This window comes from Budorcas taxicolor, chromosome 5 (genome assembly GCF_023091745.1).
Source record: "Budorcas taxicolor isolate Tak-1 chromosome 5, Takin1.1, whole genome shotgun sequence".
Taxonomy (NCBI): domain Eukaryota; kingdom Metazoa; phylum Chordata; class Mammalia; order Artiodactyla; family Bovidae; genus Budorcas; species Budorcas taxicolor.
Genome location: NC_068914.1, coordinates 31,967,958 through 31,992,395, shown reverse-complemented (window position 1 = coordinate 31,992,395; position 24,438 = coordinate 31,967,958). Strand labels below are relative to the sequence as shown.

Sequence of the window (24,438 nt, the reverse complement as noted above, 5' to 3'; positions counted from 1 at the left end):
CCCTGGTAAAACAGGTATGCATAGCATACATGTACACAGATGTCTACTTTATCTGTAGGCCAGTATTAGGAATATAGATACAAATGGGGTCAAAATGACCAACTGGGCACCACATCTGCTTTCTCTGACACTCTAAATCCTTTGTAGAAGTAAATTATCAGAAATGAAAAGCCATATTAGTATTGGAGAATGAGAGAAGTGCTATTGGGAGATCTAAACTTTGAGAACTTTGTATAAGATGACAGTAGTTGTCATAGGATTGGTTACTGGAGGAGAGAGCAGTCTGGAACATATTTAGGAGAACAATGACAACGAGGCTGCCTTGCATCCTCTGAGCTCATAGAAGACAGCAGTGGTGGCGTCTGTGTGCTTCTCTGGGAGGTGTGCTGAGCAGCAGGCATCACAGGCATCTCACAGGCTGAGGCAATATGTTTGGTCCCTGGAGCTAGAGAGGCAGGATAGAGACCTAGGATTACTGATTATAGGGTGGATGGGGAGCCGCAGACTCCAAAGGTGAACTGCTACTGGCACATTCTGTCCAAGGCCATGTTTAGCCCCTTCTTCACTGTTATTGGAGATAGACCTTTGTAATCATAGCTAACAACCATGGTTTTTGAACAGTGATTTTTGAAACAAAAATGAGAAGCAGTTAACCACAACTAGCCAAATAGTTGAGGGAAACTAACACTGTGAAGGAAGACCAAATTTGAATAAAGAGAAAAATTGACACATGAGAATATGAATAGAAATAGAAAACAACTTTAACTTAAATATATCTTTATAAGGAAATTAAAGAAAATGTTAATTTCATAAAATTATTAGCATTTGTTACTAAAAATAGACTTGGAACTTGCAAAAATATAGAACTCAATAAGTAGGGTGAATAGCAGAATGATCACCATTGAAATAGATTTGTAAACTAGCAGACAGGCCAGCTGGACATGTAAAGATGAAGAGGCAATGTTAGAGAAAAATCAAGATATGGGAAATCAATTCAGAAGCTCTAAGACTGTTAAATAAGTGGAGTTCCAGAAGGGAGAGAAAAGAGAGAACAGAGTGAGGAGGAAATAGAAGAAAACATCAAAGAACTAGGGAAAGAGAAGTCTTCTGGCATTTGAGAACAGAAGGGACAATCCTAGTCGTTTCCAGAGATACTCAAAGGAGCTGAATCTAGCTTATCTACAAAGGAATAATAATCAGGTTGGCACTTGCAGCCTTTGTGATAATATTGATACTAGAAAATACTAAAGAAGTCCCTTGAACATTCTAAAGAAAAATAACTTCAATTATAGAATCCATATTTGACCTGTTTGAAAGCAAAATAGACATTTTTGAACACTGAAGAACTCAGTTTAACTATTTTTCAGAGGCCTTTTCTAATTCAGCAGAATGAAAAATCAGCACATTGAAAGAGGAAGACCTAAGAATAAGAGTGGTCAACAATAAGAACCCAGTAAAACTTCTTTAATTAGTTTCTTTAAATAGCTGATGGAACACATAATAAAGTTAAACAGCAATTTAGGATTAAAAAGTCAAAAGGTATATACATGGTATAATATGTGTATTACCTAACTCTGTCCCAAGATACCCAAAAGCAGTGGCATCCTTAGAGTAATAAGCATCCTTAGAGTAATAAGCATCCTTAGAGTAACAGCTCCCAGATGTTAGTGCTGAGATGGGTGGTAGAGGAGCCCAGAACATCTTGTAGCTCTAGAAAAAAAAGACGATGGTATATGTCAGAGGGATGTAAGACCCTGAAAGAGCTCCCAGTGGCAAAGCTGGAACAGTTTGAGCAACAAACTAGTACTGGATTATAACACCAGCATAAAATAAATATCATGAGTCCATACTGATATGAATAACTTTGTGAGTGAATAAGGAGATAAATAATAATAATAAATGACAGATTGATAGGTTGATTAGATTAGATGGGGGTTGGAAAGGGACAGATCTTCCAACAGAATTTTAAAGAACTCTTGTAGGTACTCCCTTTTCCACAAGATGGAGCTAGGTGACTCACTTCCAAAGAAACAAGTAAGAGAAAAGAAAAGTTTTTCTTCTTAACTTTTCAACAGAGAATCTGGCAGGCACCACCTTTAACTAAGTAATGAAGGTTAACATCACTAGTGTTGTACCCCCCACATAAGATGTAACAAGAAGGGCATGTCACCCCTGTGGTCCTTCTTCCAAAAACCTATAACCCCAGCCTAATCATGAGAAAAACTTCAGATAAACCCAGATGGAGGGACATCCTATCAAATACCTGACCATTACTCCTCAAAACTGCCACGATCATCAAAAAGAAGACTTGAGAGGCACTCACAGTTTCTCAGGAGACTAAGGAGACAACGTCAAATGTACTGTAGTGCCCTGGACAGATCCTAGAACAGAAAAAAGAACATTAGAGGAAAAACTGGTAGAATCCAAGTAAAGGAAAAAACTGATGGCATCCAAATAAAGTCAGGAGTGAGTTAGCAGTAATGTATCAATGTTGGTTTCTTAGTTTTGACAAATGTACCACAACAGTGTGAGATCATAACATTTAAAGGAAGCTAAAGCTACATGAGAAATATATGGGAACTCTTTATTATGTTGTAACTTTTCTGTAAACCTGAAATTGTTTCAAAATTTAAAAGTCTAAAAATTTTGCTTGAAAAACAGACCAAAAGAAATGCAAAATGGACTCAACCTATAAGAATGAAGAGCGAATATTCTTGTCTGGTTTGAGAGAGTGTGGACAAAGATGGTTTGAGGTAGATTCATTCTAGATGTTATATAGAAAAATAAGTTTAAGCGCTTCCACTTCAAATTCTAGTTTCACCACTTTGTAACCATTGCAAGCTATTTAACCTATTTAAGCTTCATTCTCGTTAAAAAGCGTAAGACAAAAGTTTGCTCTCTATAATGTTTAAAGATACATTAGAAAGTAAATAGGAAATACACCAAACAGAAAAAATTAGGTAAAAGACATCTGACAATAATTCATAGTAAACAGTTTGAAATAGTCATTCTTCACAAGAATGAGTTAAAACAACAGGTGATAATTTTTTCTGCTGTTAAAGTGCTTTTTTTAAAAAACAGTCACATGAGTGAGGCTGGCAGGGTAGAGTCTCTTCCATCCCTGCGGTGGTGTGGGAACGCAGGTACACTTTCTGGTTTGAGAGTTGTCAGGTAAGTTCATCCCTCTGATCCAGTAATTTCCATGACAGGAGTCTCTCCTGAGGAAATAATCAGAGATGTGTAAAGCAGCAGTATGCAGAACATTGACAACATTCAAATCAAGTAGAACTCTAATAATAAAATGATAAGTTGAATTATAGAATATACTGTGGTGAATGTCATGTGTGAAGAGGAGATTGTTCATGAAATGGAAATAAATACAACTACATGAATGTAGAAGTAAATGTAAGGTTAAAAAATGGAGGATGGTATATATATATATAAGATTTTAATACTATAATATCTAGTATTTTTATGTACATTTTTCTTCATGCAAGGTACTGTTCTGTTTTTTATACATGTTAATTCATTTAATCCTGCAACAACCTCTCAGGTAGGCACTATTATTACCTGTATTTTATAAATGAAGAGAGAACTAGGCATAAATGGGTGCCCCTCCCCCAGTGCACAGCTCACCAAGGTGGGGCCAGGAGCCCGGGCAATGTTGGCTCCATAGTCTCCACTCTGTTATATTAATTCATTAAATAGTGAGTGTCCATTCTGTGCCAGCCATTATTCACCACTGGAACCCCAAGATCCATACAAATGTGGTTATTATTCATAAGAATCTTTAGTCTTGCAGGAAGAGACAGAAAATAAAATCAGTTAGCAAATAACCAGCAGATAATTAAAAGAGGCTGAGTTGTGAAGAATGATGAGGTCATTTCTGTGCTGTTTGGTCAGAAAGGTCTCTCCGAGATGAGGCTGTTGGAGGGCCATCTGAATGACAGGAAGGAACCTGCCCCACAGTGACTGGGGAAGGCAGTTCCAGACAGAAAGATAGCTAGTAGATTTCCTAAGGTGACTGGAGCACAGTGGGTGAGGGAGCACAAAGGCCAGGTCATGGAGAGCCTGTTTATACCCCTGTGAGAGGTTTGAATTTATGCTAAGGGTGATAGACAGCCTTGGGAGCTTTGATTCTGTGGAGAATGAATTGTGCGTGGCTCCAGCTGCAAGTAGCCAGTTAGGCTTTTGCAGTAGATCAAGGAGGTGCTGTGGCTTGGGCAAGGGTGGTAATTGTGTAGAGAGGTTTAGGTATGATTTAGAAACAGCACTTGCTGTTGGATTAGAATGTGGGGAGTGAGGGAGAGACAGGAGTGGAAAGAGGAGAGAACAGGACTTTGGTTTGAGCTTGGTAGGTGAGTGTTGCTTATTAGTGGCCTGAGGTGATGTGTCAGGGTTGCCAGGGGATTCATGAACCTGTTGTTTGTGAGGGGCTGAGAGCTGGAGATGTAGCTTATGTGTGGATAGCTGCATCCCCCACTTGCTTAGGAGAAAAATAAGAGTAAAAACAAACAATCAGGGATTATGGATAATATGAGTTTCCTTCTACTTTCCTCCATGAAAATGTGCTAATTTAAAAATCAAAGCCAATGACTCTTTCCCCCAAGTCTGATATTTGAAGAATTTTCATAATATTTATTAAATCAGAATTGGCATAGGGTAGAAATGTCAGAGTAGATGTCTTAATACTTTGCACCAGGATTATATGTATATTTTTTGACTACAGAGATAAGTATATTAGAGCCTAATCTTGGTTTTGCCACAGAAGTTATACCTCTATAAGTTTGTTTATTTGTTTAAATATTTATTGAAAGCCTGTGCTGTGCCTTGCATTGTTCCAGGTGCTAGAGATATAGAAGTGATTAACATTAGCAAAAGGTCCTGCCCTCAAGAAAGTTTTACATTCTACTAGAAGCAGAAGCGGAGAAAGCAATGGCAACCCACTCCAGTACTCTTGCCTGGAAAATCCCATAGGCGGAGGAGCCTGGTGGACTGCAGTCCATGGGGTCGCTAAGAGTCGGACACAACTGAGCAACTTCACTTTCATGTATTGGAGAAGGAAATGGCAACCCACTCCGGTGTTCTTGCCTGGAGAATCCTGGGGACAGGGGAGCCTGGTGGGCTCCTGTCTATGGGGTCGCACAGAGTCGGACACGACTGAAGCGACTTAGCAGCAGAAGCAGGAGAGAAGCCTTCCCCACCCCAAACCTCCCAAATGGAATAGGAAAGTTTGTGTTTCATTTATTAGCTTCTACTTGAGCCAGATCCTCAGTACTGCCTGGGTCATTCTGTTTTCTAGTTGGTTCTCTCATTCTGCACAGCAGCTTTTTCAGACTGTCCCCTGAAACTCTCAACTCCCCTAACTCTTCTCAGAAGTTACTGCCTCTACAGACCTGTATATTCTTATATTCCTGCTATCTGTAAGAATTTCCACATGGTTGCCCTATAGATGACTCAAATTCATTATGTCCAGAACATTGCTCCACATCATTCCTCCTGGGCTGACCCTTTATGGTGCTCCCACTCTCGGGGAGATAACCATCATGTACCCTTTGTCACGACAGCAGTCTGTGGTCCAACCTCCTGCCTAGTTTTGTAGGGCCCAGGAGTTAAGAATGGCTGAAAAATATTTTCAAAAGGATAATATTTCATGACATGAAAATTTCATGAAATTCAAATTTCAGTGGCCTTAAATAAAGTGTTTTGGAATACAGCATGTTTCTTTAACTATTGTTAATGACTGCTTTCACTCTACACTGGCAAAGTTGAGACAGATTCTGTGTTCTTCAGAGCCTAAAATACATACTATCTAGTTTTTATCAAAGTTTCCTGAGACGTGCTCTACATTCGTGGGCACCAAAACATCTGACTCCAGTATTTAGACACATCATTTTTCACCCACAGTGGTCTCTCCCACCTCAGGCCTTTGCACAAACTGTTGTCTTGCCTGAAACTCTCTCCCAGCATATCTTCTTTTACTTGATTAACTCTTGCTTCTCTGTCAGATCCCAGCTCTCCCTTCATTTCTTGGAGGAAGCTGTCTGAGAATGCTGCCGTTTGGGTGAGGGATCAGTCTCTCTGCTTTCTGTCACCCTCCTCACAGCCATATCCTCACTTCCCTCCATATCTAACTAGGCTCCATGGTCAGTCATGAGCTACAGCCTCTTCTTTGCTGTGCACTCACCTCCTTCATCCCTCACTCCTCCCAGTGTTTTCTCTTAGAACCCCAGCCGAGTAGTTAAGGGCACCACTGTCAACCAGGCCACCGAGCAGCAGAAGGTAGAGGGCGAGAAATACACTCCCACTGCACAGCACAGCTTTAAATACTTGACCACAGGCTTCTGGGTCTCAGGCTGCCTGTAGTCCCCGTCGTCTCTGTCTTCCACTCCAGCCGCACTGTCCCTACGCCTCCCAGCAACCCTCACCACTTCTCACTCCACGTATCCTGCTTCCTGTTTCACTTAGGAAGGAGAAGCAGGCAAGCGTTCACTCCCTTATTTTCCTGTCATGAGACCCATGGGCCTCGCTGGCCCTGTCACCTCCTCAGCCTCTCTCTCTCCAGTCCCAGTGGAGGAACTACCCGCATCCCTTCCTAAGGCCGGCTCGTCCTCTGTAGTGGACTAGATAGAGCTCATTCCTGACGTCTAAACAAGGATATCCCTCCAGCTTTCTTCACTCTATCATGTCCTGACATTCTGCCTCTTCTGGATCATCACCATTTGCCTACAAAAATACTGTAATACCACTTAGGTCTGAAAAATGTAATAGCTCTTTCTTGACCTGGGGCCACGTTCTTCTTGCCCTTGTTCTCTGAGCCCTTGCCAGAGTCGCTTTTTACTGTTGACCACTCCAGATGTGCTCCTACCTCAGAGCCGTGGTTCATGCTCCTGGAATGCTCTCCAGATACTTGCGTGGTTCACTCCCTGATTTCACTAGGGTCTCTGCCCAGACTTACCTCCTCAGGCCTTTTGTGGCTGTTATGTCTAAAATAGGGTTTCTGTTCTGCTCTCTCTTTGGCCTACAGCATCTTTCTTCCTAACATGTGTCACCACCTGAGACCTGTATTTATTTATTTGGTATTTTCCCATCAAAACGGAGGCTCTGTGGTAGTAGAGACTCTGTTCATGGCTGGGTCCCCACTGAATTGTGAATTTTAAAAGGCAGTCTATCAAGCTTCAACTTTTACTTGATTCTACATGCCCAATATCGTCAAAGCCCTGATTTTTTTCTTTCTCTGCTTGGACTTCAGGGGTGACTATTCCATTTTAAAGCTGGCTTCCCTCATGGTGGGAAAAAACTGCAGCAGTTCCAGACTTCATATTTACACCCTATGCCAGAGACTGACAAACTTACTCTGTAAAGAGCCACATAGGAAATATTTTAGGTTTCGCAGGCCATAAATCCCTGTTGCAACTATTCAGCTCTGTCATTGTACCATGAAAACACCCACAGACAATTCATAAATGAGTGTGCCTGTATTACAGTAAAATGATGTATAAAGCCAGTAGCTGGCCAGATGTAGCCTGGAAGCTGTAGTTTGCTTGCTCCCGCCCTGCACTATCCAAGGGGAGCAAGCGTCTTTTCTAGTATCTCTCTCAGAAGAATGAGGGGGCTCTTTGTTTTCCAACGTTCCCAACAAGCGTCCTATTTTAGCATGTTGGCCTGAACATTATCTCGGAATTCCCTGTAGCTCAAACGGTAAAGAATCGGCCTGTGATGCAGGAGACCAGGGTTTGATCCCTGGGTCGGGAAGATCCTCTGGAGAAGGGAATGACAATCCACTCCAGTATTCTTGCCTGGAGAATTCCATGGACAGAGAACCTGACAGGCTACATTCGTAGGGTTGATTATCTAATGCCTGTTAGTGAAGTAGTTCGTGAGTGAATGGGATGAGACTGCCTCACTGGTGGAGAGTGCTCACAGTCCAGTCTGATGCTGCTAGTGGAAGGAGCGTCCCTGAAGCTTATGGGCTGCATGGGGCCAGGTAATTACCTGAGCAAAACTTGACACAGTTAGGAATGGAGGTAGGGGAATGGATGCTGGCCATGCATCAAATAAGGTCTGCTGTGTAGAAGAGATTGGTGTATTACAGTATCTGCCTACGCCACTGGTGTCCTCCTAAAATAGAATGTAAGCCCCCTGAGATCAAGCATCACACTCTCTGATTATTAGTAACCTCAGCTCAAACCTCGTACAAGACTTGAATCAGATCAAGTTGAAGGCGGTTAAGAATGCTATGCCCATGGGGATTACTATATTTTTGTTGGTTTTTATAAGGATTTAATAATATAAAGCCATGTGATCCCATTATCAATCACATAAATGATTCCTTTTTACAGAAAAAATTATTGGAAAATATTTTAATTTGTTTCATCATTGATTGAAACTACTTCTGGTTTTTGAGGGATTAAATTGAGTTTTGTTTTTTAAACTTAAGGTTCACAAAAAGGATTCTGGGTTTTGGCGAGATTTTGGATTCGGAATGACTTGTCAGTACCAATCAGATTTCCTGACCATTGGTAAGTATACCGTACGTTTAAGAATAGGACTTTAGGTGTTTACTATACTATCTTAAGACATTTTTCTAAAAGGTCTCAGATTTTAATGTTTTTCTAATAAATTTTGAATATCTGAGATTAGCTGAAGAGTCTGGAAATACGAAAGACAAAATAACTTTATTATTAGAGTCTTTGACTGGAAAAATGAGGTAATAAAGATAAAATACCCGTGTTTGCGGTTGTTTCGAGTACCGTAACAAAAGATCTGTACCTGACTTTGGTGTTGTAATCACAGATTGTTACAGCTAGAAGTAATGTTGGATTATCTAGCTCAAGGGCTTTCATATTTTTTTATTTAGAGAGGAAACCACCTTTATTTGTGTTTTGAACATAATGCAGAATTTCAGTATCTAAAACAAATGGGGGGAAAAAGTCTCCTGTCTCTAGCTCTGGTTGTAGTTGGAATAAGGGACTTAGAATCACTGGCTTAGTCATCCACTCCCCTAAACCAGGTTGACCATGAAGAATCTGATCTAAGCTACCTGCCCCCCCACCACCATCAGTCTTACCCAGCAAAAGGAAGGCATCAGAGCATAGTTTAAGGAAGCAAGCTGAAACCTGATTTATTCATTCCATGTTTCCTGATTCACTCAGGGGCTCCCTTTCCACTGCATATTGTTGTTCAGTTGCCAAGTCATGTCCAACTCCATCCCTGTGGACTACAGCATGCCAGGCTTCCCTCTCCCTCACCATCTCCCAACTTCATGTCCAACTTTGCCCAAGTTCATATCCGTTGCATCGGTGATGCCATCCAGCCAGCTCATCCTCTGGCACCGTCTTCTCCTGCCTTCAATCTTTCCCAGCATCAGGGTCTTTTCCAGTGAGTTGGCTGTTCGCATCAGGTGGCCAAAGTATTGGAGCTTCAGCTTCAGCATCAGTACTTCCAGTGAGTGAGTATTCAGGGTTGATTTCCTTTAAGATTAACTAGTTTGATGTTGCTGTCCAAGGAACTCTCGAGTCTTTTCCAGCACCACAGTTCGAGAGCATCAATTCTTTGGTGCTCTGCCTTCTTTATGGTTCAGCTCTCACAACCATATGTGACTCCTGGAAAGACTATATGGACCTTTGTCGGCAAAGTGATGTCTTTTCTTTTTAACACATGTCTAGGTTTGTCATAGCTTTCCTGCCAAGAAGCAATGATTGCCTTCTAATTTCATGGCTGCAGTAACCATCCACATTGATTTTAGAGCCCAAGGAGAGGAAATCTGTCACTGCTTCCACATTTTCCCCTTCTATTTGCCATGAAGTGGTGGGGCCGGATGCTGTGGTCTTAGTTTTTTTTAATATTTAGTTTTAAACTGGCTTTTTCACTGTCCTCCTTAACCCTCCTCAAGAGGTACTTTAGTTCTGCTTCGGTTTCTGCCATTAGAGTGGTATCATCTGTATATCTGAGGTTGTTGATTCTTCCAGCAATCTTGGTTCCAGCTTGTAACTCATCCAGCCCAGCATTTCTCATGATGTGTTCTGTGTATAAGTGAAGTAAACAAGGTGACAATAAACAGCCTTGTCATACTCCTTTTGCAGTCCTGCACCAATCAGTTGTTCATACAGAATTCTAATTGTTGCTTCTTGACTGGCATACAGGTTTCTCAGGAGACAGGTAAGATAATCTGGTATTCCTATCTCTTTAAAAAGTTTTCCACAGTTTGTTATAATCCACATAGTCAAAGGCTTTAGCATAGTCAATGAAACAGAGGTATATGTTTTTCTGGAATTCCCTTGCTTTCTCTATGATCCAGCAAATGTTGGCAGTTTGATCTCTGGTTCCTCTGCCTTTTCTAAACCCAGCTTGGATGTCTGGAAGTTTTCGTTCACATAATGCTGAAGCCTAGCCTGAAGGATTTTGAACATGACCTTATTAGCATAGGAGATGAGTGCAATTGTCCAGTGGTCTGAACAATCTTTAGTACTGCCTTTCTTGGGAATTGGGATGAGGATTGACCTTTTCTAGTCCTGTGGCCACTGCTGGGTTTTCCAAATTTGCTGACATATTGAGTGCAGCACTTTGATAGCATCATTTAGGATTTTAAATAGCTCTGCTGGAATTCCATCCCCTCCACTAGCTTTATTGACACCAGTGCTTCCTAAGGCCCACTTGACTTCACACTCCAGAATGTCTGGCTCTGGGTGTGTGGCCACACCATCATGGTTATTGTTGTCATTAAGATCTTTTTATACAATTATTCTGTGTATTCTTTCTATCTCTCTTTGATCTCTTCTGCTTCTATTAGGTCTTTACGGTTTCTGTCCTTTATTGTACCCATCTTTGGATGAATGTTCCTTTGATATTTTCAATTTTCTAGACAAGATCTCTAGTCTTTCCCCTTCTGTTGTTTTCCTCTATTTCTTTGCATTGTTCATTGAAGAACACCTTCTTGTCTCCTTGCTTTTCTCTGGAATTCTACGTTTAGTTGGGTGTACTTTTCCCTATCTTCCTTGCTTTTCACTTACCTTCTTTCTTCAGCTATTTGTAAAGCCTCCTGAGACAACCACTTTGCCTTCTTGCTTTTCTTTTTCTTTGGGATGGTTTTGTTCACTGTCTCCTGTGCAATATTACGGAGGCAGTGTGCAATATCCATAGTTCTTCAGGCACTCTGTTTACTAGATCTAATCCTTTGAATCTATTCGTCACCTCCACTATACATGCATAGGGGATTTGATTTAAGTTTTACCTGGTTGGCCAGGTGGTTTTCCCTGCTTTCTTAAGTTTAAGCCTGAATTTTGCTCTGAGAAGCTGATGTATTTTTAATAGAATACATAAATATATGTCCATTTTACTTACGTTTTTATAGTCAGCCACTTGCTTTGGAAATTCCTCCACCTTGTCTTTTTATCTCTGTAACAAATGATGGAAAATCAGCAAATAGTAATAAAAAGACTATTAAGTGAAACTAATAAATTTTTCCCCTGATTTCTTGCTTAATAAAATAGTAAGGATCCATCATCGCCTCTGACCTGTGTTATTTCTCACCGCTGCTTTCTCTTTTTCCGTTCATATTCCTATCAGATGTATATTGGTGCAGTTAATGGTGAGACATTCTCTGAGACATGTTCATTTTTCTTCATCCATTTCCTCTTGTCTTTGTGTAACATAATCTCCGTTGATCTGTCTTCAGGTTCTCTGATTCTTTTGTTAGTTCAGATCTACTTACTGAGCTGCTCTAGTGAATTTTTCATTTGAGTTACGGTGCTTTCTAACTCCAGAATTTCTCTTATTAAAAATACGTAATTTCTATCTCTTTATAATGTTCTCTGCTTGATGAGACATTGTCATCTTTCTGTTAGTTCTTTAAGCATGATTTCTCTTAATTCTCTGAACATATTTATAATGGTTGTTTGGAAACCTTTGCTAAAACTGACATCCGGTCCCTCTCATAGGCAGTTTCTGTTGTCTGCTTCTCTTTTGATATATAGGTCACAGTTTTGTTTCTTTCAATATGTTTCTTTTTTGAAAATGAGACATTCTAAGTTATATATTGTGTTGATTCTAGATATTAATTTTCCCTGCCTCCAGGGCCTACATTTTGTTTCACCTTTACTTGTTTATTAGTTGACTCTGCTTTACTGTTTTAGTGACTCGTGGCTCCCCATCCTCCATCTCATGTCACTTCTCATGTCACTCGTCAGGGCGTGTGAACAGTCATCCTGGGGCGACCTTGGATTGAGTGAATATCTTTTTCACTGTCTCCTCCCATGCCTCTGTTGGTGTCACACCTGGCTATTAGGCTGCATTAATTTGCTCACAGGACAGTGCTCTGGGACATAGATTGCTCCAGTCTGAACAGATTAAACTAAACCCTTTTGAAAGTGTTAGTCACTCAGCTCAGTGTCTGACTCTCTGCAACCCCGTGGACCGTAGCTCACCAGTCTCCTCTGTCCACGGAATTCTCCAGGCAAGAATACTGGAGAGGGTTGCCATTCTGTCCTCCAGGGGATCTTCCTGACCCAGGGATTGAACCCAGGTCTTCTTCATTGCAGGCAGGTTCTTTACCATTTGAGGCACAGAGAAGCTCTTAAACCCTTTTGTAGGGTAGTTTTGGAGGCAAGTTTTTGAGGTTTGTTTGGACCTCAGGATGACTCTTAGCTGTTTCTCTTCCTTCCTGTCTGGTAAACTGGGTGGCCTACGTTTTAGCTTGCTCTAATGGGCTCTTAATTGTTCATCAACAAATCTCCATATTTACAGGAGCCCCTTTACGCCTTAATTTCTGTACACTTTCTTTCAGATAAAGTCAATTCCTTTGGGAAGAGCTCTGGAGTGTTTGTTCTTATGGACTGCCTCTTCCCCTAAAAAGCTCTGCGTCTCTGCTCGAGACCTGGGGGTGGAGTTGGTGGCACAGTTCTCTCAGAAGAACACCCCTGCCTCATGATCAGAACATTAGGTGGGAGCTGAAGGGCCCGTCTCCCTCTTTAGTTCAATTCAGTCGCTCTGTCATGTCAAACTCTTTGCGACCCCATGGACTGCAGGATGCCAGGCCTCCCTGTCCATCACCAACTCCCTCTCCCTTGTGCAGAGCCTCTATCCTGTGAATGTGGGCTTGGGGAGACAGGGAGCCCCCGCCCCTCAGCAGCACTTGTTTGCAGTTTCGCCTCCTTCATTTAAAGCTTGTATTCCTTTCCCTCTTTCCTTCTGGCTGTCCCGTTATACAAATGTTATACCTTTGGTAGTTATCCCATAGTCCTTGGATATTCTGTTCTGTTTTTTTTTCTTTTTCCCCCCACCTCCAGTCTTCTTTCTCTTTGCTTTTCAGTCTTGGAAGTTTCTATTCACGTGTCCTCAAGTTTAGAGATCTTTCCTCAGTCAAGTCCAGTCTCCTGGTGAGCCCTGCAGAGGCATTCTTCATTTCATTACTGCTTTTTATCTTTGACATTTCTTTTGATTCATTCTTAGACTCTATCTCTGCTTCATTGACCATCAGTTCTTACATATTGTCTTTTTCCATTGCAGCCCTTAGTGTATTAATCATAGTTGTTTTAAATTCACAGTCCTATAGTTCCAACATCCCTGCTGTATCTGAGTCTGGTTCTGATGCTCTTTCTCTTCAATATTTTTTGACCTTCAGTTGGCCTAATATTTTTTTCCATAGCTGAACATGATGTACTGGGTAAAGACTGAGGTAAACAGGCCTTCAGTGATGTGATGGTAAGGCGTGGGAGAGGAGAAAGTGCTCTGTAGTCCTGTGATAAGGTCTCAGTCCTTTCTTTAGTGATCCTGTGAGTCTGGACCATGAATTTTGCAGTCATTTCTCAGACACTGCCCCCAGTCTTAGGTAGGACAGGATGGCTAGAGTGGACCAGTTGGCTATATCCTTTGCCCCAGATAGCTTAGGCTCTGGTAGGATAGTTTTTCCTGAGGGTAGACCTTGTTAAGAACAAAAAATGGCATATTTCGGAATGGTTCCTTTCCCCCTCCTGAAAGCACTGTGGGATTTTTCTGCAGTCTTCACTGTGAGAACCTGGTAAACCTAGAGATAAAACTCACAAAAGTGTATGGGCCCCTCTGGAGTTTTCAGCTCCTGGATTTTTCCACCGAGCCTCTAGCAGTTCATCAGTTCAGACTTTCCTACCCCTGTACTGGTTCCCCTGGAGGTTTCTTCTAGTCTGTTTCTTCTCTAACAGTGATAGTTGTGATTCTGTCTTACACTCCTATCTATCTCTTCAGTTTAGGGAAGAGCAGTTTGCCCTGTGACTTTATTTCTCTGAGGGATCTGAGAAGAGTTGAGTTTTCAGTTTGTTCAACTTTTTATTTTTTGGAAGGATGGAATGAAGGTCTGTCTGTACATGCTGGACAGAAACGGGAAGTCCTCTATTTATTTTCACTGTCTACACCATCTCTAATATTTGAGGAACTTATTCATATCTACAAGTAAGAAAAGACAAGATATACCAAACATAGCATTTATTAAAGCTGTGATTATTTAAAATAATACTTTTCAGAGATCTCAGGATTCTTGTCATCCTGTAAGTATGATATTAAGTGACATGGAATTATTTGATAAAAAGACATCATTTGGAAACCTAGATTTTAATTAAAGAATTAATTTTTTCTCCATCTTTCAGAATCTTTTCTAGCTCTTGAAAAAACTCAAAATAGTTTGTATTCTCCATGCTTCTTTAAAGTTAGTTCAGCCTAAACCAACCTAAAAATAGTGTGACCTTGATCTCCTGTGCTCTAGGTGAGGCTGTAAGTGACGTTTAACGTTGCAAAATCTACCTGATTCTCTTTAATTGAGCAGCACATGACCATTTCTTCAGGATGCTTTCCTCATTTGACTGCTGTGATGACACATTCTCCAGAATTCTCTCCTTCCGCTGGGGCTGCCTCAGTCTGTTTTGCTGACTTTCTCTGCCTGTTTGCCCTCTAGATATTTGGCATTTCTTAGCAGTTAGACCTGGGCCCTGTTTTCCTTGTAAACTTTTATTAGTAATTTCACCCACTAATGTGGCTTTAAATCATCTGTATGTCCATTCTCAATTTTATGTGTCCCACTTGGCCCATTTCTTCTGTTTCCGCCCCTCACAGATTTCTGTGACCCAGAAAAACTTAGATCTCAAAGGATAGAAGGAAAACACCATAAAACATTATTGGTGGTGATATTATGGGTGATTTAGGTTTCCTTCTCCTTTATTTGACTTTCTAGAGGTTTTCTATAAAACTGAAGTTGGCAAAGTATTCTCAAATATTTAATCTTATTTTGATACTCAACAACAGACCCTTGACCTTCCAGCTATCAGCTGATAACTGTATTTCTAAGCCAAGATGTCAGTCCTCTACTTCAGGTGTCTTTAGATTGTACATGTCATCTCATTTGAAGCAGAATGTTTAAATCTTATCAGGTTCGACTGTGCTCTGCCAGGCAGCTATTTAATAGTATGAGTTTTGATCTTGCAGGTGGATTTGACATGGAAGTAAAAGGTTGGGGTGGAGAAGATGTTCATCTGTATCGAAAATACTTACACAGTGACCTGATTGTGATTCGGACTCCGGTTCCTGGTCTTTTCCACCTCTGGCATGAGAAGCGCTGTGCTGACGAGTTGACCCCTGAGCAGTACCGCATGTGCATCCAGTCCAAAGCCATGAACGAGGCCTCTCACTCGCACCTGGGAATGCTGGTCTTCAGGGAGGAGATAGAGACGCATCTTCACAAACAGGCATACAGGACAAATAGCGAAGCTGTTGGTTAATGTAATCGTTGACACACTAGTCTGGACCGCAAACCAGCACTATTTGCTTAGCCTTAATTCCAATTCCAGATGCAGTGCCTCTTTCAGGAAGACATGGCTTTTGTGTTCTTGCTGATATTACTTCAGCAGTTTAACTTGGTGTGAGAAGAAAAAGCAGCGTTGCAATGCAAAGTCTCTTTTTCTGAGCATACCTCACTATGGGATCATTGACAAATCAAAATCTGGTATTTGTTCTAAGAGTAGTCTTGAGTTAATTTCTACCTGGCTTCATGTGCTGATGTGTATCCTGGTTGCATCTGGGCTGAGGGGTGGAATGTGTTGTGCTCAAGGTAGGTTGGAGCATCCTGTTCCTTTTGAGAAGATGGAGGGTTATGGATGGAGTGTGTCAACAAGGGTTCTTCACCTGCTGACCACTGAGTCAACCTGCTTGGTTTTAAATGAAGATCTTTGGTCAGTTGCTTAAAGAATCCTTTTTCACTGAAGTGGAGGATAACTGAATGACATATCTAAAATCCCCAACTAATGAAGAGCAGGCAGAGATAAAAATTCCTCAGCTTTGTGTTGCCTAGCCCCCTGAATGTCTATTTTTAAACAAATGTGTAATAGTAGAATATACTAAGGATAGAATCTATGACTTGATTAAAAATATAATGTGTTACTAATTTATCATCATGTTTGGATTAAGAGTCAGAGTTGCTATAGGCTGTTCTGAACAAACAAATAAATATGGAAACACCTTAAACACAACAGTTAGTTATGCTGGAGTACAGGACACTAGGGGTGCCTGGGGACATCAGTTTACACGAGCCAGGGCTCTAGCAGGGCCTTCTTGTGGTTCAGAATAGGTGAACACAGCGTAGTGTTGTGTGTTTTCTGCTTTGTGTTGTCTCATTTAGCATGGATCCGTATGTTTGTGTTATCCCTTTTGTTTTATAGTTAATTATGCTACATCTGTATTTACATCCTTATAGTACTTTGAGTTGAGGGGAAGTTTCACTGAGAGGAGAAAACCAAGCAATTTAGTGAGGTATGCCAGGAGATCATACTGATTCAAGGAAAGGGGCAGAGCAGAACATCATCTGAATGGAAATCTGAATTATAGGGTATTTTAGGGAAATATATAACTTGCAGATAAAATGGTATTTTAATTGAGGTATAAATTATATTAATGAGACAAGATGAGTAAGCAGTTATATTCAGATAGGACTGTACTGTGCTGTTTATCACACATGGATCTTTTGCCACAGGGTCAATCGCTATATCCACAAATTGGAGATGTGGTGAAAGCCATGTATAGATTTTTGAACTTTTGACTTTTAAAAGGGACCTATACGGAATTCTTTCTATTGTATATAAACCCCTGAAAATTCATGGAAGACAAATCATTATTCTTTTTGCTCCGTATATCATATCATCTGAAATATTATAAGTCCCAAACTTCTTGGTGCTACATGAATTCAATTTTACAATAACTCTTACTGAGTATTCTTTTAAGTATTAAGTTGGGATAGCATTTAGGCTTGGTTTTTTAAGATGTGTAAAATGTTCTCTGCAAAATTGTTCAGGTCATTGTCTCCTTTTATATACAGTTATTTATTGTAAAAACCAGTGAATTAAGATATTTAAACTGAGAGAACCTAATTATTTACAGAAGTGAGTTGTAGCTTGTTTTTTGACAGAACCAAATGGAATTTTTTCTTTTTTTAAAAAAACAAGCTTTTAATTTAAAGATGGAAGCTAAGCAATGGAAACATTACTATGTTTTTGATAGTAAGAGGTACCAATAAAGTGTTTTATTACCAAAAGTTAAATGAAAATGTTATAAGCTGATTTCTTTCTGTTGAAAAGTATCAAATACAGAAAATTGCATGACATGTAATTGTGTACTTTAAAGAACAGTGACGCCAACACCAGTGTAGCAGCTATTCAGATTAGAATCTTGAACTTTGTTGGTGAAAGGTCTCTGTGTGCACTTTCTTAATCACATACCTTCACTCTGTCCATATTAGTCACTATCCTGATGATTTTTGTGATAATTTTTCACTTATTTTTCTTCACTGTTTTCCCAACTATGTATGTATATCTACACAATAGACTGTTTTGCCTGTTTCGAATTAATATGTGTATTATTTCATCATATATTCTCTAACCGTGGTTTTTTTTTTTTTTTGGTTCACTCATGTTAATCTCAGAATTAATTCATTTTAATTACTGATTAGTATTCCACTAAATGAATATATTGCAGTATTCTTTCTGCTCTTTACAGATATTTGGATCTCTCAGTTTTTTGTTTTCTTAATTGCTTTTGCTGTCACAAGCAGTGTTGCCATGAACACTGCTGTGCGTGTCCCTTACGAGCGTTTGAGAACTTCTCCAGGAGTAATGATGCTAAGTCACCAGTGTGTGTGTGTTCAACCTACTTCCCAAAGTGGACCACTTCCAGCACTGTGAGAGGTTCACTTTGCGTCCCTGGCAATACTTAATTATGTCAGACTTCTTAATTCTTGCTAATCTAGTGGGCTTTCGGCGTGAGTCGTAGTTACAATTTTCATTTCCAGCCTTTTTGCCCATTATTTTAAATTCATAGGAATTCTTCATATAGTCTGAGTACCAATTCTTACTGGTTAAATGTTTGCAGATATCTTCTCTGGGATGTGGCTTGTCCTTTCCCATTCTTGATGGTACTTTTTGATGAATAAAAATTAACTTTAATGTGTTTAGTTAATCTTTTTTCCTTTATATAGTCTTTGTATTAATTTTTGAGAATGGAGAAAAATATCTTAAAGCTGTTGTTCTCTATTATCTTCTGAATATCTCATACATAGCTTTGTTCTTAAGGATTGTCATGGTTATTTGTAACCTTTGTACTTTCATAAAAGTTTTAGAATAAGCTTGTTAAGTTTCATGAAAACTTGTGTGAATTTTTATTAGAATCTCATTGAATCTATAAGATCACTTTGGGGAAAAAGTACATTTTATCATACAGAGCCCTCCAGTCCTTGAATGTGATATTATCTATTTTGGTCTTTATTATCTTCAGTTAAGTTCTGTACTTTTTCACACAGTGGATTTTTTTTAAAGCTTTTTTTCCTAGATAGTTTGCATTTTTGATGCCACTGTAAATATCTTTTGTTTTTCTTTTTTCTTTTTATTTTTTTATGATGTTTAGAAATCAGACTGATTTGTGATAATTTTTGTGTTCAGTAACCTTGCCAAACACAATTTTTTTTTTTTTTATACCAGCACATGGGATCTTAGTTTCCTGACCAGGGCTCAAACCCATGCCTCCTGCAATGAAAAAGTGCAGTCATAACCACTAGACTACCAGTGAAGTCCCAAACAACTCTAATATTGTATTTCTAGTTGGCATTTTTTCTGTTACACAATTATATATCTATTAGTAATAGAGAAGTTTTGTTTCTTTTCAGTTTCTATGTATTTTTCTTGTTTTAAACTGCTTGTTAGGATTTGTTTTGCAGTGTTGCTTGGAAGTGGTAAAAGTGGACTTCTGCCCATATTTCTGATTTCAAGGGAGACATTTGCAGTTTCATCAGTAAGTATGGTATTTTTTTTTAATAAATACCCTTTATTAAGTTAATAAAGTTACCTTCTGGTACCACTTGGCAAGTTTTTATCATGCTTGAAAGCATTTGCTAAATATTTTTACTACATCTTTTGAGATGATTATATGATTTTCCCATCTTAAATATGTTAAGTTGATGGATTAATTTTCTGAAGCACCCTCGCACTCCTGGGGTGAACACCAGTCTGTCCTGATACATGACCCTTACACATTGCTGGATTCGGTTTACATGCATTTGCAAGCATTTATTTGCATATCTGTATATATTTGTGTATGGGTGTTCATATATAAGTACTTTTTTCTGGTGTTTTTCATCTGTGTTCATGAATAAGATTGCCTATATATTATACATCCTTTCTCATTCTTGGGCTTTTCTATAAAGGTTTTGCTCGCTTATAAACTAAGTTACAGGTGTTCCTTTGTACTCTAGTTTCTAGAAAAGTTTTGTATGACTGTAATTATTTCTTCCTTAGAATATTTGACAAAACTTCCTGAAAGCTACCTGGGCCTGAACCTTTCTACACAGGAAAATCTCTGATCACAAGCTCAATTTATTTAATGACTGTAGAACTGTTCAGATTTTCTGTTTCTTCTAGAGTCAGTTTTGATTGAGTTATTTTAGGTAAGGTGCTATTTGTAAGGAATTTATACATATAAACTTGAAATTTTAGATGAAACATACAAAGCTGTTTGCCATTTCCTCTTGTTATCTATGTAGTATGTCTGGGATCAATCATGATAATCTTTTTATTCTTGATATTGTTTATTTGTGCTTTTCGTTTTTCTTAAATAGTCTTACCAGATGTTGTCAAATTTTTCTCAGTCCTTCCAAATAACTGAACCCCTACCAGCCACATATGAGAGATCTCGTTGCTTCATATCGTCCCCACAAATATTTTCAGCATTTTAAATTCAGACTCTTTAATTTCTGTTGAATGTGTAGTTTTTTAATTTTGATTTTAGCTTATCATTAGGAAAATGATGTTGAGTATCTTTTCAGATGCATACTGGCCATTTGAATATCTTATTTGTGAAATTGCGTATTCCATTTTTCTGCCCTTTTTTCTTTCATGGGCTTTTTTTTTTTTTAATTGATGTATAGGAGTTACTTCTGTACTGTGGATATGAGTCTTTTGTCAGATTTATATATTGCAAATATCTTCTGCCAGGCAGGGGACTGGTCTTCATTCTCTTGATGTTACCTGTTAATAAGCAGTTGTTAGTAATAAAGTCCAGTTTATCCGCTTTCTTTTATGGCTAGTGTCCAATTTTAAAAACCTTTGCCTACTCCAAAGTAAAGATTAAATGTTCATGTTTTCTTTTAAGTGCTTTATTGATTGCGTTTCATATTTAGATCTGTGATTCATATGGAAATAATTTTCATGTAGTAGAGTCAAGATTCATCCTTTAGAATTTCTTTTGGCGAAGGCATTATGCCAGACTCTATTTTAGTTTATAAATATCTTTATCTCATTTAAGAAATATTTTTGAAGGGTTTAGAATTCTAGGTTGAGAAATTTTTTAGCACTGTCAACTCTAATAATATATTCAGGGATTTGACCAGGAAAAGTGAGTTTACTCAGGAATAGCCAGAGGCATTGCAGTTCAGAATAAGTGAACTACAGTGGACCATAGGCAAATCAGAGAACAAGAAAAGGAAACTTGCTTCTATATGGTAAAATGGGGAATTGGGAGGAACTGTATTAACCGAAACGTTCATTGGAGGAAGCTGGGAGTTCATTCTAGTTGGTGGGCTTCTGTACTCGCTGAAGAAAAAGAGAAGTTTTCTTTCTTCCTAGTTGGTGATAGAGCAGGCAGCACCTTCCTGTAATGGAGATGTTTGCTGCCTTTCTTGCTGTTTGAAGTAATTGATGATGCGTAGCTGGGTATGAGAACTCCCCCTCCTGGCCTGTTCCAACTCTAGCTGAGGTTTCTTTAATTCCACAGCACACTGATGTTATGATTCCACTGTCTTCTGCCTTCAGTTATTTCTGTTGTGAAATAAGCTATCAGCTTAACAGTTGATATGCCATTAAAGGTAATCAACCTTTTTTCCCTCTGGCTGTCTTTAAAATCTCTTCTTTATCTCCATTCTGAATCACTATGATATGTCTGTATGCAGATTTTATTTTTTTCTTTCTGATCCTGCTTGAGAATCTTTGGGCTAATTGGATTGTCTTTTGTCAGTTCTGAAAGATTCTCAGCTATTACATTTTCATTGTCTCTGCCTCATTCTTTTTCCTTCTGTAACTCTAATAACATATGTTACATCTGTTTCATATTTTACAACCTTTGCCTTTCTGTGTTACATTCCAGTTATTTATCCAGGATTTTGTCCAAGTATATTTGGACAAAAAAGAGCATCTGTATAAGTAGGTAATTTATACAGAATTTATCCAAATAGAGCATCTAGAAATGAAAAATTTTTAATCTAGTAGGTGGATTTAATGGTATATTAGACACAGCTAAGGAGAGACTTTTCCAACTAGAATATAGACCAGAACTTTTGCTTCCACTGGGTAACTTAGGGACAATACCAGCTCAGGGCCATGTTAAACTAAATTCTGAGCTTGAAGTTTTTTTGGCCAGTGTGATTTGTGCTGTAAAACTTTGTGAAACTCACTGATTTGTGGTTGTCAATTATCAGGGGTAAATTCTCCCCATTCCCATGGAATGCTGAGGTTCAAAACAGGCAGTCTTCCTTAGCATCTTGGTGGGATTGGAATAGGAGTGTTTTATTTCAAGTTCACTGTTATGCTGAGGGGTGGCTCTTTGATATGTCAGCTTTATGGGCTAAGATCTCCTATTGACCCTTCTTGAGCAAGCTCTGGACTTTCTTCTCTGACACCCTTGTGGACTGAAAATTAAAGCTATGACTTTCTGCCTTTACTTGGATGTTAAAGTTTTGCATAGGTTTATCAGTCAATTTCAGTAGGTGAGCATTTAAGCACTCATCTCACGCGCTAGCAAAGTAATGCTCAAAATTCTCCAAGCTAGGCTTCAACAGTATGTGAATCATGAACGTCTAGATGTTCAAGCTGGAGTTAGAAAAGGCAGAGAAACCAGAGATCAAATTGCTAACGTCATCAAAAAAGCAAGAGAGTTCCAGAAAAACATCTACTTCTGCTTTGTTGACTATGCCAAAGCCTTTGACTGTGTGGATCACAATAAACTGTGGAAAATTCTGAAAGAGATGGGAATACCAGACCACCTAACCTGCCTCCTGAGAAATCTGTATGCAGGTCAGGAAGCAACAATTAGAACTGGACATGGAACAACAGACTGGTTCCAGATCGGGAAAGGAGTACATCAAGGCTGTATATTATCACCCTGCTTCTTTAATGTATATGCAGAGTACATCATGACAAATGCTGGGCTGGATGAAGCACAAGCTGGAATCAAGATTGCCGGGAGAAATATCAATAACCTCAGATACGCAGATGATCCCACCCTTATAGCAGAAAGCGAAGAACTAAAGAGCCTCTTGAAGAGGGTGTAAGAGGAGAGTGAAAAAGCTGGCTTAAAACTCAACATTCAGAAAACGAAGATCATGGCATCCGTTCCCATCACTTCATGGCAAATAGATGGGGAAACAGTGGAAACAGTGACAGATTTTTTTCTTGGACTCCAAAATCACTGCAGATGGTGACTATAGCCATGAAATTAAAAGACACTTGCTCCTTGGAAGAAAAGTTATAACCAACCTAGACATCATATTAAAAATCAGAGATACATTACTTTGCCAACAAAGGTCTGTCTAGTCAAAGCTATGGTTTTTCCAGTGGTCATATATGGATGTGAGAGTCAGACTATAAAGAAAGCTGAGCACAGAAGAATCGATGCTTTTAAACTGTGGTGTTGGAGAAGACTTTTGAGAGTCCCTTGGACAGCCAGTAGATCCAACCAGTCCATTCCAAAGGAAGTCAGTCCTGAATATTCACTGGAAGGACTGATGCTGAAGCTGAAACTCCCAATACTTTGGCCACCTGATGTGAAGAACCAACTCATTTGAAAAGACCCTAACGCTCAGAAAGATTGAAGGTTGGAGGAGAAGGGGACGACGGAGGATGAGATGGTTGGATGGCATCACCAACTCAATGGACATGAGTTTGAGTAAACTCTGGGAGTTGGTGATAGACAAGCAGGCCTGGCGTGCTGCAGTCTGTGTGGTTGCAGTCAAATACAACTGAGCGACTGAACTGAACTGAAGCATTTAAGTCTTTCATGCTGTCAGAAAAGGGCAAGTGCTTAACTCATATTCTTTTTTCTCCCATTTTTTAAATGGAGGATTTGTTGTTGTCAGTTGCTAAGTCATGTCTGACTCTTTGCGACTCTTGGAAGCAAGCTTCTCTGTCCATGGGATTTCCTAGGCAAGGATACTGGAGTGGGTTGCCAATTCCTTCTCCAGGGGATCTTCCTAGACCAGGGATTGAACCTGCATCTCCTGCATTGGCAGGCAGATTCTTTACCACTGAGTCACCAGGGAAGCCCTAATTGGATAATTGCTTTATAATGTTGTGTCATTGTTTTTGCTGTACAACAGAATGAATCGGCTATCTGTATACATGTGTCCCCTCGTCCTTTAGCCTCCCTCCTGCCCACCCCTACGCCAGCCCTCTAGGTCACCGCAGAGCACTGAGCTCTCCCCCTCTGCTACACAGTCGCTTCCCACAAGCTATCTGCTAAACACAAGGCAGTGTACACATCCCAGTGCTGCTCTCTCAAGTCGCCCCACCCTCTGCTCTCCCTGCTGTGTCCACAGCTCTGCTCTCTGTGTCACACTTGCACGTTTGCCCACGAGTACCATTTCTCTAGATTCCATATATATGTGTGAATATACAATATTTCTTTTTCTGACTTACTTCACTCTGTATGGTAAACTCTAGGTTCATCCACATAACTAACTACAAATGACCCCAATATTGTTCCTTTTTATGGCTGAGTAATATTCCATTGTATATATGTACCACAACTTCTTTATGCATCTGTTGATGGATATTTTCTTTTATTCTTGACAACATTGTTCCCTTAACATTGTTGCTGAAGATCCATACCTGAGTCCCCCATTGTTGCCCCTGCTGGGTGGGGACCAACACCTTCAGAAACACTGCC

General features: G+C 39.6%; 1 protein-coding gene across 1 annotated transcript in view; it reads left to right on the top strand.

Annotated features, from left to right (window-relative positions):
* The window catches only part of CSGALNACT2 (chondroitin sulfate N-acetylgalactosaminyltransferase 2), a 56,871-nt gene extending 32,433 nt beyond the window's left edge, over window positions 1–24,438 (top strand). Inside the window, exons 7-10 of the mRNA XM_052641351.1 lie at window positions 8,441–8,522; window positions 15,451–16,072; window positions 19,223–19,296; window positions 24,373–24,438. Coding sequence (XP_052497311.1) covers window positions 8,441–8,522; window positions 15,451–15,743 — 375 coding nt within the window. The 3' untranslated portion in view covers window positions 15,744–16,072; window positions 19,223–19,296; window positions 24,373–24,438. The remainder of the gene's footprint in view (window positions 1–8,440; window positions 8,523–15,450; window positions 16,073–19,222; window positions 19,297–24,372) is intronic.